At 31.9% G+C, this 15,270-nt stretch overlaps 1 protein-coding gene across 1 annotated transcript; it reads left to right on the top strand.

Moving 5' to 3' along the window:
• The first annotated feature begins 10,059 nt into the window (after positions 1–10,059).
• On the top strand, positions 10,060–12,883 carry LOC113403639 (uncharacterized). The gene is made up of 5 exons (XM_026644229.2): positions 10,060–10,097; positions 10,731–10,817; positions 11,342–11,539; positions 11,989–12,118; positions 12,813–12,883. The coding sequence occupies exons 2-5, from the start codon at positions 10,737–10,739 to the stop codon at positions 12,881–12,883; spliced, it is 480 nt and encodes a 159-aa protein (XP_026500014.2). The 5' UTR covers positions 10,060–10,097; positions 10,731–10,736.
• The last annotated feature ends 2,387 nt before the right edge of the window (positions 12,884–15,270 follow it).

Here is a 15,270-nt window from a genome sequence, read left to right as displayed (position 1 = left end):
TCAACGATGTCTTTAAAATGTCTCTGAAATTCCTCGTATTGTTGCTGGCCCCTCTACTAAACGCAACACGTATTATCTCGACGAAGACTAAAACATTTAAAATACATATGAAAAACTTGATATGAGCATAAATATTATAGAATATTTCAAAGTAATTACTATTAATTTCTATTAGGAAGGGGCATAGAAATGATATAGGAAGCGGCGCGGTCCACGTAACAACTGTCGTTACAATCAAATTGTAAGATTGTAGCGGAAAGACTACGACGACCTTATTATAAAGATTCTTACTAAAAATAAACATAAAACAAAGTAAAACCATGTCACAGTGAATGTATAAAACGTATACACAAAACTTCACAATGAAATTGTCGTATTGAACGTAAAACATCACATAATACTCGAACAACGTGTAAAAAGTCCTCGCTATTGTCATCTGGCATAGAATTATTTCGTCGAACTTTCGAGAATTTGGAATCAATCCAAAAAGGATTAACTGTATCAGGAGTCCGATGACAGACACGCCGATTCCAATCAGCCAGGATATTGCGAAAACTTCCTCCATTTCGAATGCTTTTGCTTCTTCTTCAGCGACATTGTTTAAAGTTGTGTTATTTAGCATATTATTATTATTTATTGTATTATTTAAATATCGAACATATTTCTATGCGAGCTCTTATTGTAATTTATTATTTGTTATTTAATGGAAGAGCATAGTAAATACAAACGTTATTGACACAGTCTTCATAAAGACTAAATATTCTACCCGATTATTTGATGTAGTTATTTCAGCGTTAATTTAATGCTCCTATTGTTCGTTTTATCAATGATAGTTAATGTGGTTGTAAAGCAATGGATGTTAAAATTATATTATCGAATGTTTTATTCCTATGAATGGCAATTCAAAAGATTAAATTACACCATCTGGTTTACCGATCGTGTTTTATTTTTATTTATATAGATTTGGAAATTAGTTACGTTAATATTATCAGTAACAAATAATAATTAGTATAGTACAATACCATGACAAAGATTTTTATATAGTTTCTTTTCATCTCATAAAAATAGCCTAAGATTTTTATATGGTTTTTTATGTCGTTTTTTGTTATATAATTAGGCGAATGGGCAAATGAGCCACTTGACGGTAAGTGGTCACCGCCAATAGACATTGGCGCTGCCAGTCATGTATATTGCTGACAGCGCCAATGCCCCACTTTCCTTGGAAGCCAAAATGTAACGTCCCTTTTGCCTGTACTTACAATGGCTTAATCACCGTTAAAACCGGAACAATATAATACCAAGTATTGCTGTTTGGCAGTCGAATATCTGATGAGTGGGGGGTTCCTACCCAGACAGGCTTGCATGAAGTCCTCCCACCAAGTAAAGATTATTTATATTGTTATTAATCTCCTAATCAGTACTGAAGGGATACATCGTGAGGAAACCTGCCTGAGTGTATAATTTCAATGAAATTTTGCAACAATTTTTTAACAAGAGTGGAGAATTTTGCTCAGCAGTGGGACAATAATGAGTTGTTACAATAAATTAAATTAATAATGATTATGGTGACTAATATGAACGGAAAATTAATGACTATTATAGTAACCTAAACAAAGATAAATTTTCATTAGGCGATATTTATTTAAGGCAAGTTTTTTAATCTTCGAAAGATATTATGACGACCGCGTTACGAACTGAATAGAGATTAATTTATATAGACAAAGTTTGGCGTCACGAAGTCGCGTCAGTGGCGCCATAAGGGAAACCATAGCAACCTCATTCTTTTGTTATATTCGAACAGTTTCCTGATCTAAAAACTTACCTATGTATTGAATTGATAGTTAAACAGCTGGTATATTACGTAGCATATAAAAAAATCATCTTGTTAATGATAAGTATAACAATGGGCAAAAAAATATCTATATCTTTGGTATTAATTACAAAACAATCTGAATAAAAATATACTTTATTCAATACTAGCGACCCGCCCCGGCTTCGAATAATAATGCTGATACTAAATATACTACAAAATGTCTTAACAACGTTCACAGTTTTTCAGTCATTAGACAATACAAACCGCTAAGTCCCTGCGCTTTAAATCTGTAATACCTATCTTCGAAAATATTCATTTAAATTACATGAAAATGAGCATTATTTCTAAATAATAAGATAGCTAAAAAATGGTTGTTGTGGGCTATCCCTAAGAGATTGACATATACCGTCGCGGACTTTTTTGAAGACCTTTTTAAGATGTAGAATACTGTAGTACATTATTTTGATCTATGTCGAAGGGTACAGCCAGCAGCAATGGCATTGTAAGCGCAAAAATGATTTTATTTACGACATCACTTTAGAAACCTTTATAATTATCAGTATTTCTCTACTATATTGTGCATGCATTATACATATAAACCTTCCGCTTGAATTGCTCTATCTATCAAAAAAAACCGCAACAAAATCCGTTGTGTAATTTTAAAGATCTGAGCATGCATAGGGACAGACATCGGCAAGCAAGTAGTAGTTGGTTAGATTTCCAGCCATTTTGAAGTTAAAGCCCAGGGACTTGTGAACTTGACTGAATATTTTAGGCGCCACTAAATTTTATGTGTATATAATTTTATGTGAATAAGCTGACTCACCTGAGATGAGCAGTGGGACATGTCCAGGCTTTTCCTTATTTATTTGTTGTTTTGTATATATATATCAGATTAGTTTCCGCTGATATATAAAATAAAATAGGTAACATTACACAATTAATGAGATAAATAATTTTAAATAAACGTATACTAATGGAAAGTTTATAGAATTATGAATAAAATTAAATACTTAATATAAATAACTTAAAACATATATTTATATTTTCATGTTAGTAATTATATTTTAAATTCTAAAGCCAAACGTCAATACTTTGTTGCCAACTCCAATTCTTTCTGTTTAAGGAGTGATGAGCCATTGTAATTACAGGCAAAAGGGGCAACGTTATGCCAAGGCAGACGTCGCGTTGACGATGTACAACGTGATTAAATACATATTGCAATGGGAACATCTATGGCATATCATGACTAATTGCCATCAGTTAGGAAGTTTGAAAGTGGCACCGGTAACCGAGAAGCTATTTGGAAACCGGCTGTCATGGTATGGGCATGTTAAGCGGGGCAATGAGGACCATGTTGTGAAGAAGGTCTTGAGCATGGACGTGGATGGATATAAAAGAAGGGGACGACCAAAGAAACGATGAATGGATTGTGTGAAAGACGATATGGTTAGAAAGAATGTTACTTGTGAGATGACGTCCGTCAGAGAAGTATGGAAGAAGAAGACATGCTGCGGCGACCCGAAGTAAAAATTGGGATAAGGGCAGGAGGATGATGATGATAATACTTCCATAACGAGGGCGTTTTGATAAACTATCTTTTTAAAATTAAACAAAAAAGCCGCCAATGAGATATACATTATATATTTTTTTCAATTCGTGTTGTTTAAATCATTGAATTAATTAAAGAACCGAAAATATCGTACAAATGACATTCCTCATTAAACTATCTAGCTCGTGTAATCTCGTTCTGGTTAACGTGTAATAAATGCGTAAGAAAGAGACGACCTTATCGTTAAATCGAAATATTAGTTACTAACTTGTTTACATATATAATTAGTGAACCGTGTCTGTACATACGCTATTTAGTTTTTTAACTATTTATTATATATATTGCCAAGCTGTTAAACATATGAGCTGTGCTGAATATTTAGTTAAATGTAGTTTAATTTAATGTCGCACTTTATTTTCGGGTTTCGGATTCGGGACCTCGAGAGTTGTACCTTTTTGTGTCATTGTAGTAATTATAGTAGACCTAGCCTTAGTACCACTTCACCGACAAGGTAACATAAATCACAACTAATCTCCTATTCGGCAATAAAAGTAAAACCTCCAAGGGTCGGATGAAATTATGATACACATATCATAATCTTAACAAAAAAGTTGTTACATATCCCAGTATGATACTTCATAGTAGTGGTAAAGATTACTTTATAAAAAGTAAAAATAGAGTCGCGGTTACTTATATGTAATTAATAAATTACTTATAATGAAACATTTAATCATTAAATGTTATTTGTAGGTTCATATTAAAGGTAGCTTGTATTGTCAGTGTTGAACATTTGACTGGCGGTCCTCTGTTGGCGGGTTACTTTAGGTAGGTGTTTGGAATTTATTTTCTTAAATATATAATCAGTAATAATAAGATAATCATATCTTTTTAGTTTTCACCGTCTTTACATCACAAATATTGTTACTTAATTGTAACTATTAAATTCAAATTAATTTATTAAATTAAGAATTTTTACATTAACGCCCTGGAAATTCCACACTATTTATCTATTTTACTACTTCTGGAATAAAATAATGTGTATATTTGTTGTTTGTGTCTAAAAGTACATCAGCGCTCTTGTTAAATAGTTCAATATCCTTCCAACTGAGTAGGAATACTATCTAGCGATCAGTGTCTCTGTGTGTAAAATTTCTGGATTAGTTGCCAGGTATCTATAATAACACGTAATACAGTATGATTAAAGAATAATAACTCATAATTATGTAATTCATTACTAATATATATATGTATGTGTCTATAGCCTATTCCAATTGAAGTAGGAAAAAAGATAAACAAACCTTAGATTTACATATTTCACGCGATTTGCTAATAACTCAGCTATTACACTTAAGTATTTATTTTTACTTTAATTTTACTTCCAAAATTCCGATACTAGTTTCGTCGACGTTCAAAACGCATTTTTTTTTCTCAAATCCATAGTGAATATCATAGATTAATCAAGCTCTCGACCAATTATATCGCGTCAATTTGCTGTCAAATGTTGTTTATATGGCTTTTCTATGTTTGGAATAGAGTATACAATACTTCTGAGTAACAAGGTATTATTAGTAAGATGCTTTTTTATCAAATTAGCACCTACATGTATTTAATACAAATATAATTTATATTTATTGTTATGTACACTGTACTATATATTACTGTATTCTATATAAAAAATATTATTGTTATTTTTTAATTTTAGTTAAATTATAGGATGCGATATCGCCCGAGAAACTATATAAACGTACTAAATTGTAACAAGTACCGAACTTGCAGGAGAGTCTATGAACAGCGCGGGAAAAGTTTGTGATCTTTTGGTTACTTTACCTTGATAAAGATAGTTTGGTATTGTTTAAGATCTTTTTGCTGGTTCTTCTCGGTAGAATCTAAAAATCAGTTATCTGTTTGCTTTATTGATATCTAAATATATTTATTTAATTCGAATGATGCAGAACCGGCATTGTACGTAATCTTGTCCCTTAAACGATGTTATAATTTTTTAATTTTCTACGGAATTAGATATTGCAATTTAATGAGATTTTAATTACCTTTATCGTTATATTCAATAACATTATTTTATGATTCGATTTCGTTATTCGGTATCGTGTTGATTTTGAAATAATAATACTAAATTACAAAATATATACTTTTCTTTACAAAAAAATTAATTGTATTGAGGAATTGAATTACTTAAAAAGAGCTAGGTACTGTAAAAATCGCGAACGCCGCGTCAGTAAGAATGCTAGCAACACTTCCATTTGAATTACAATTCCGGTTCTATTGGCGAAAAATTAACTATGGTGTCATCGGTGTAGGATACTTGAGTTATATGTTTTACAAACAAAGTAAATTTAAGTTGAATGTGATTTGTAACCGCGCGCTTTTCGGTGTAAACCCAACTCATATATGACTTTTGTAACCATAACAAAGTTTTTATTATTATTATTATACCTACTTGCTAATATTGTTTATAATTGATTAGACCGCCAAGTATTATATTGTAAGACTAAAAGTTGGTAGATTTACCTAAAAGTTAGTCGAGTTGAATACACTAGTAGGCAAGGACCTTCGGTACTAATGTAATACATTGTAGATCTAATCTAAAAACATTTTCAGTTTCCTAAAGATGATTGAATTTAACAACTGCTGCTTTTGCTTTCCGTTGAGAACCGGATCTCTCATCATCGGATATTTGAGTTTGGTAATCAATTTTGTTCTTACCTACTTCTAATTTTTCTTTGTGGTAGGGCCTTGTGCAAGCCTGTTGGGTAGGTACTACCCGCACATCATAATATATTCTACCGTCCATCAGCAATACTTTGGATTGATGTGTTCTAGTTTGAAGGGTAATTGGCCGGAGTGACATAAAAACTTGGTTGCCAATGTTGGTTGCGCATTGGCGATATAAGGAATGGTTAAAATTTCTTAAAGCGCCAATGTCTACCGGCTCTTGTAGTCACATGGTGCTTTGCATATGAACGCTGCCCGCAGTCACTACTGTAATGTTCGAATTTGTAATATTTTAAGTATAGTACTGCTATGTATCGTTTTTTCGTATACATTTTTATTCCTCTGTCACATTATACGCAAATGGTTTTGGAAATATCTCTTAAGAAATAAAATAAACAAGTATTAAAAGTACGAATTCAGACTAGCGATATAAATGCATTTCTTAGAAAACAAAATTTAACGTCATCGCTTATCACATTTCAAAATATCGAGCGACAACCGCCATTTTGAAGCTCAAAAAGTTTAGGTATTATTGTTGAAAATTCCATTGATTTTAATATCATATTACTGATTAATTTTTAGATTAGTGCCATCTTCGTCGAGCTACAAACTTCTTTTGTATTAATCGTCGCCCTCGAACAAAGTTGCCATGGATGTATCGCCCAGGGGGCAGGAGCCGTGATCTTAATATTAATTTCAGTAATAGTTCTTACTTTGATCTTCATAGTTTTTAACATTGTTTTGCTCGTTGGACTGCACAAGGTACGTCATGTCTCTTTTCTTTTTTTTATTTATAGTAAGATGGCACACTTGCAAGTAACCCAATTGATATTGAAAACCCAGCTCTGAACATAATCATCGGCACTGAAAGGGGTATAACAATACATATTTCCTTACATATGTACACAATAAGTTAACCTAGATTTAACATCTAAGGTGTTACATCCCTTGTGTCGGCAATTTACACTGACTAACGTCCAACACAGCGGAACAGCAATGGGTTCAGTTGACGACTGCGTGATCAATTCTAGGTCAGGCAAAATTTAAAAGAATATTAGAAACCATAAATTTAAGGTAGAACAGCGATGTCCCAGGTGGTAAGTTATTTTTGAACGAAATATTAGGCACATGAAATATTTCTATGAAGGAAAACATCATGAGTAAACCAGCATGTGCTGGCACACTGAAACGGCATTATACATAGTCATATAATTTTTGGGATTAGGGTTACAACACATAAACATGTTACGATGTCGTGAAGTTTTATAATGTGTAACATTGATTTACACAACACGACATCGAAATGGTACATAGAACGCAACATGCTACGTCGTAATGTATCTATGTGTGGTATCATGTCGCGAGGAATACGCACTGGTAATTTTTTAATTATTCCCGTGCAAAAAATGTTTCCTAATGTTCCACTTTTGTCGTAGTCATTTTATAAGTAAACTAAAACATATATTTTTCTTTCAGGACAAACCTCGCTATGTAAAGGCATATTTAATATTTGCATCAATAATTATTGCCCTCAGCGTCGTCCTGTTTTTCGTTAACATCGGAAACAATAAAAGTGAACTGTTGGTAGTCATAGAAGTTATTGTGGGGATAGGTATGTATAAAAATAAGTCCTTCATTAGAGTACTCCAGAAAGATCTTAGCTCATCAACTTATACCGTTCCACCGATCGATTTTTTTTTATATAACGTATGCTGGGTTCTTCGGCTCCGTCCGGCTGATTCCAGTTGGGGCAATATATTATGTCAATTCGAAAAAAGTCTTATAGTAATTGTTAGGAATAAATAGAAAAGTTGTTTATGTCTAAATCCCACTATCTCTGATTAGATACGTCAGAAGGTTTGGTTAGAGAGGGGTCAATGGTAATACTCTGTACCTACTACTGTATTAATAAACAGTATAAAAAGTGTGAATTGTGACTAAACAAGACTAAGAACTTAGCAGTGATAATTATGTAGATATACATACGCCGTGAAAGCTTAAAATATATAATGTACATTTATTTGTTTCAGCCCTCAATACCTACTATCTTCTCGTGATCAGAAGCCATTACATGAGGATGAAAGACCAAGACTTAAATCAAATTTAAAGATACATTAAACATAATGTTGTCTTAAGATACTTGGTTCTAGTATTAAGGCTCGTTGGCCCGTTGCATTGGTATGTTGTTGGATTGTTGGAGCAATTGCTGGCTGCATTTATGTTACAATATAAGTATTAGTCTAAGATTATATATTTTGTATAAAATTGATAAACTCGGTAACTAGCACAAAATCTATGTGATAGTGAACGAATTAATGTTAAAAAATATGGAAATACTTTATCCTTTAACGCAATCAATATATATATATGTATATATAATTATTCATATCATGATAACAAATATTCGAAGAGTTATGAGGCCAATTAAAATAACTTTTTTTTAAAATTCTTTTAACAATGTACTAGTATTCAAAATAACAACGCTTCACTTATACGTTGATCTTGTAATAAAAAAATACACAACAAATAAGTATTACAATATCAATCGCTACCCATTTATTAGAAATAAAAATTCTTTAAATTGTGATTTTTTAAGTAATATTGACTTATAAAAAAAGTTGTACCACTTTGTAAAAAATACAATGAAATTAAAGATTATGTTGTTACCATTACGTGTAGAGATTACTTATTAACACTTCCTGCATAATGACATATTGGTATTTCTAAAACATCTTCATGATTTACCTAAACGTGCCATTTTCGTACTCATTGATTAAAATTCCAGACTTTCTGACGCCGGAGTGTTTCAAAGCATATTTCCAAATCAGATGTGTCGACGGTCCACGATAAAGGAGAACATTATGAAAAACAGAATGAATGTTCGATATAAAATAAAACCACTTAGTTACTTTTTAGTTTACTTGGAGGTAAAGCTCTGTGCAAGCCCGTCTGGGTATATCTACCCCGATCAGATATTCTACCGTCAAACAGCAATACTTAGTATTTTTGTGTAACGGCATGAAGGACGAGTGACTACAGGCACAAGGGACATAACATCTTAGCTCCGGTAAGCGGCCGGCGGTAGTGACCACTTTCCATCAGGTGGTCCATTAGCCCGTCCGCCTGCCTATTACATAAAAAATATGTTACCAGTTGAATAAATAAATAAATGTTACCAGAACTGGAGAGAGAAAAATAGCGTGATATTTTTGACAAGATTTATTCACATTTTATTATTCTTCAAAAACATTTGATAACGTAATGTATGTAAAATCCTGTTCATATAGATTTAGTAAATAAAATAAAAAGATTAAAGTGAAGTAACGGTAAGCAGTGTCCTCCAGAGTATTCACTATTCTATTTCAAATCTAAAACTTGTATGATCATGAAATTTACTAAAAAACAGACGCTACCTAATCCTTAGTCTTCTTTTCTGTTTCAGTCCTGTATAGTTTGACTTTTAATAAATAAGTGTAAATATTTGAATACTGAATTAATAAAATTGAATCTGAAATGTTAATGTTTTTATATTTCGGAAGACCATATTTTAAAGAATTTGGACCTTCGAGGACTACTTAGCTTTTGATACTAAATTACTGTATTGTGGTTATAATTTTCTTATCACGAGTTCGTTGCAAGATATAACAAATTAATCAATAAATGTCAAATGCCTTAGATTGTCACGGTTTTTCAATCGTCACCACGATCTATCCAAAAAAGAGAACACTAAAATTGGGTTTCAATCGACTAGAATATCTAACTTTAAACCAAGACAGGGAGAGGAAAAGTTTTTTGCCGCAGTTCTACCCCTTTCTAAATGGGTGTCTCTATGATCAAATAAAATAAAAGTTGTTTAGAGTAACGTATAAAATATCAAACCTGTGTCACTTCTATCTCAATAATCTTTGTCAAAACTTGGTCGCGCGCTGCCTCCTCTGCTCATCTTCGGTTATTGTATCTTCAACCTCGGTGTTCGGTGCTTAGTTAGGGCTCTCTTCAAATGTGAGTACAAAATATAAAAGTTTACAGTCGTTTAGTATTTCATTTATATTATACAAAATTTTATATTTCTTAAAACGTGATTACATCATAATTATATAATTTTGAATTTGTATACTGTTATTTAAAAAAATATACTAAATCGTTACAGAATATCTTAACCCTATGCAATTTTAGTGGCAGTAAAATTCATGGCAGATTGAACCCACCCACCAAATTTAAGTACAAAATATTAATATTTCTATATTTCTGTGGTTTGAAAATAAAAATGTATATGTGACTTAATTTAAAATAATTATATATATTCTATACCAGCAACACATTGTTAATTTAAAGCCTAATTACTTTAAGACCAGATAAATATTAAGGTTCCGTTGATGTGGGTGGGTCGATCCATAATTGTACCGTCAACTATCTTCGTCATCTTGAATTGATATGACTGTTCGAATGAGCCAATGCTATAAGAAATACCACCCCAGATCTCATAGGGGCTGTCACACTCCGTGTGAAGAGTGGTTTATAAGTCTCACAGTGCAAGTGTTTATGGGCAAATTTAAATCTAATTTGCCAAGTTGTTGCTAAAATATATATAAAAACATTGCACATATTTATACAATTACAATTCTGGTTTTCCAGACAAACATGGGACTGCCGCAGTTAGAGAATTGTTGCTTCGTTTTGGATCTGAAGACTGGTAACATTGTTATGGGGAGCTTAAATGCGGTACGTGTTCCAAATAATATGCATTATCCTCGATACTTTGTAAACTGTTATGCAAAAAGCGGAGCTATTTAAATTTAAAATTCAATTTTTTGTAATTAAAAACTGGAATAATTTATGCGACAGTAATGAAAATCGTTTTCTTTATAATAAAATGCTACTCTAACGCAACCGCTTCATTTTCATGTACGTAATTATGTATTTATAATTCATTTCATGTTCCTTGGTGGAGGAAAAGATCGACTGCGAGTTGAACTCGCAGTGGAACAGTGTGATGGAATAAGTTCGAATGTATAATTTTCTACTAAGGAAAAGCATTTTCCTAGAAGTGAATCATTTGCGTGTTGTGACTGTAGTGTTTAAAATTACAAATAGTTAAATTTTGAGTTGGTGTCAATATCTTTAATAACATATAGGAATTTTACAAACGGTAGAATCGTTTTATTATAATTACCTCAAATTGGTAGGTAAGCCTCTTGCCAGTAAGGAGGATTTAAATTAATAACATATTTAATTATTTTTTTCAGCTATTATCGTTCACAATGTTCGTGATCATGATCGTGGTTGCCAGCACTTTAGAACCCATCAAATATGCTGCTGAAGAGGAAAGGGACCTAAACGCTGAGGCTGCGGCTACGGGCTTATATGTCATGTCAATCATATTAGTACTGATGTTTTTTGCCAAGTTCTGCTTTGACATTTTCTTCGTGTACGGAGTTGTTATGGTGAGTTTTAATATTTACTAACGGCTGCCTTCTGTTTTCCACCCATTTCCAAACGTTACTGGATCCCCGTGAATCGTAGGGCAACCTCATTCAGACTGTATCAAATAATATTTCTCAATAAATGTTTTTTTTTTTTAAAAAGATCTGTATCAAAAAAGTTTTTTTAAACGAGATTGTTAGATCCCAAGATTAGTACGTAAAGGTTAGGTCGATAAAAATTTTTAAGATTTTCTCAGTAAGAACCCGAAATTTAATAGAAAACTGCCAAGTGTTAAGTCTCCTGATCATTGGCAAATACGTAGTCGTTGGTCGTGTGCCGCGACTCTCTCTAGTCGTGACAGATCGCTATAATTATAGCATTTTATTACGTTCAATAAAAACCTTTTTTAAAAGAGAAATACATTAGAGGTCATTGAACCGCGCTTGAAGTTACCGTGCTTTTATTACAGGAGCGTGCCAACATCATTAGAGCTTACTTCATCATGTGGGTGGTGTTCTTGCTTCTTTCGATTTTCACGTTTTTCCTGAATGCCTCGGGTTACGGTGCTGGAACAATCTGCATGGAAGTATTCTACATAGGTATGCTTTGTTATTTATCTTAATGAAAAAAAATATTACTAATAAATATTGTTAGTGACGCTGTTAAGAATCATATTATTTAGATTATTGCAAGAACATTCTGGATTTTCCCTTATCTAAAGAAGGGAAGATGTCATATAAAATTGTGCATATATCCAAGGTTTCGCGCGGAACGTGTAAATATGACATGTTCATTTCATGATCAAATACTAAAAATAAAAACTGATAAAAATTACCAAATTGATTAATCAAAATGTCTAAACTCAAAAACGTATTGTGTCATATTTATTACTATTGAAGTTCTACGAAAATGACATTTTGAATGGGTGGTTTGGATGAAAGTAGAGAAAATAATCGTCCTCGTCAAATCCAATATTTCGCAACATCCTTTTCCGGTGTGTTCTATTTAAGAAAAAATCATTAAATAAATTTCATTAATCGAAAGTATTATTTTTAAAGAAACTTATTCAAATAAATTTTCTGAGGTAACGTAGTACATTATTATTTTTAATGTATCAAATATTTTATTATTGAAATGCTACTTTCAAAGTCGTGAATATTATGTATTTTTTATGCGGTATTAAGTCACTTAGGTTTATTTGTCAGTCAACATTCCTAACCTATTCTAAATAAAAATATATAATAGAAAACCTTCAATAAAAACAATTATAATTTTAATCTTCTTTACTTGCAGGTCTCAATATCTACGCCATCTTGCTGAGTCATAGTTTTTACAAATTACTTAACACAAGAGAAGAGGTATAATACCAAGATGTGACTCCATAAATGTTGACAACAAGATATTTTGGTTTAACACGAACACATAAAACACAGAAGAGAATATAAGAACAATATACAATACATTAAAAAATATTAAAACAAGCTATAAAGTTAATCGTTGAAAATATGACTTAATAATATAAGTATTCATTCTTATTTTACGGTTCCTCTTTATTTAATCGTAGCAATAGTTTAATTCTATTAACTTTCTTTAATACTACCCAGCATTAGGTATGAATTGAAGTAATCCAAAGACTAGCATCGCTTGGAGCTTTTATGAATTAATTGTGATATTAATCTATATGAAGGCACTCGGCTATTGGCACGAGCGCCGTTATCATCTTTTTTACTTAATATAGGATTTATTTCACTCATCGCGAGGGCGCGGGAATGTTGTAATTAATTCCGGAAACAAAAGTTGGTATCGTTAAATTATAATGTTGTAATCTTTTACACGCGTTCGTACAATAATTTTCAATTATTAAATCGAACAATTAACTGGGATTATAATTTATTATAGACGTCGGCGATCCGTTCGCGTGACATACACCGCCATTACCGGCTGCTATCCGTTGCCTTAGCATATCAACCATCTAGCGGCGCTGTCCGACTGTCCGACAAACGTTCCACCAGAGCAAGCTTGACTCACTCTCGTCCAATAATCGAACCCATACAATTTTATTCGGGATAAATCAATTAGATGGCCCCGCAATTGCCGCGCGCCGTCATGTATATATATTTAATTGCTTATTTTATTTACATATGTATTTAAATTTTATAATAAACAAATATTTGAATTCAATGGGCTTGGTCTCTTTGGATGTTAAGACGCTGTTTGGACTGCCAAAACGTATATTTCAGAAAACAGTGTATCTTCAAAAATATAAATAAATGTCACATTTCACCAACTTAACGATAATTTTTTTATTGATATAACATTGGTACTTAGGAATTAGTTAACAACTTTAACAAAAATTAGAATTTCCGTTTTATTGAATGTAAAAAAAAAAGTTATATTTAAGTTGAACGTTACTTTTCCGTTTTTATATACAAATTGTGTGTGCGTGTGTGTGTGTGTGTGTGTGTGTTTGCAAGTATGTTTACGCTATCGTATTTTTGTTGATCCTTATTTTTGTTTTCGGCAACAATTATACGTGTATGAATTAAATTAATTTTAAACGCAATACTACTGTTGTGAGACAGATTAAATAAACTGAAATAATATATTATAATATTTGATATAACCTTTATGTGCAAAAATGTTCTAATAAAAAAATAAAAAAAAATTATATATATCAAAGTTGTAAGTGAAGTAAGTATTTATATAACTGATCGTAAATTATAAATATATTATATTCAATATATTATTGTTGTAAATTAAAAAACATACAAATTGTTAAAGTTTTAAATCTTCTTAAGCTAATTAAAATCAGTTAACTAGACAGTATTGTTACCAGCACCAAAAATGTGCACAAAATTTTACCTCAATCGCTTGGATATGGTTTCAAATTCTTTGACTAGATGCATTCTTGTAAAGAAATGATGTTTCAAAAAGCAACATTTTTTTAAATTTAGATAATTTTATTTAATGAAATAAATATAATTTGATTTATTTATTTAATACAATGACTTTTATTACTAATACCGGCATAAAAATTATTCACGTAGAAATTTTGTAATTCTTATTAAATGAAAGAGTATATTATCAATTCCCACGTTTCTGGGATCCTGTTGTAATACAGTAACAATGCCCTAGAGTAACAAACGTACTTAAACTTTTCTTGTTGGTATGGCCAATGGCTTGCCTAACCTAGTAGGGCACCACTTACTCATCAAATATTCTAGCGCCAAATAGTAATCTATCGTAATTTTGCGTTCCGATTTGAAGAGTGAGTGAGCCAGTGTAAATTCTACAGGCACAAGGGACATAAACACCGGAGTTGCCAACGTTGGTGGCGCATTGATGATATGACAAATGTAAAGGGGCAGTGACCACTTACCAACCATCCGGTGACCTATTTGCTCGTCCGCCTACCAAATAGACTTAAACAACTTATTCATTTAACAAGTTTGTATTTATTCCTTATAAAATTATACAAACGGAAAAACTATGTAGAGAATTTCAAAATAACCTTTGTATAAACATACTCTGGTAAAATATTGTGGTGGTATTATAAATTATTTCTATTTTGGTAATCATAATACAAAGGAATTGTCAAGGAGCGAACATATGGAAATTACGTCGCCGAGTTACGACCAGTAAGTGGAACCGGAAATAGTTAACACTAGTAACGAATACGACTTATTTAATAATATTTTTGTAATGTTGCCAACCGTGTCATTCTTCACCAATTCAGTGGTATTAGGAATAA

Source organism: Vanessa tameamea, chromosome 15 (genome assembly GCF_037043105.1).
Source record: "Vanessa tameamea isolate UH-Manoa-2023 chromosome 15, ilVanTame1 primary haplotype, whole genome shotgun sequence".
NCBI classification, from domain to species: domain Eukaryota; kingdom Metazoa; phylum Arthropoda; class Insecta; order Lepidoptera; family Nymphalidae; genus Vanessa; species Vanessa tameamea.
Note: the sequence above shows the minus strand (reverse complement) of the source record. Positions and strands in the feature narration are given on the sequence as shown.

What these genes read in the sequence shown, in the direction of transcription:
- LOC113403639 (XM_026644229.2), top strand. Translation starts at nt 10,737, where the DNA reads ATGGGACTGCCGCAGTTAGAGAATTGTTGCTTCGTTTTGGATCTGAAG. An exon ending in TCGTGTACGGAGTTGTTATG is followed by an intron (nt 11,540 to 11,988) that starts GTGAGTTTTAAT and finishes CTTTTATTACAG; the next exon opens with GAGCGTGCCAACATCATTAG. An exon ending in CATGGAAGTATTCTACATAG is followed by an intron (nt 12,119 to 12,812) that starts GTATGCTTTGTT and finishes CTTTACTTGCAG; the next exon opens with GTCTCAATATCTACGCCATC.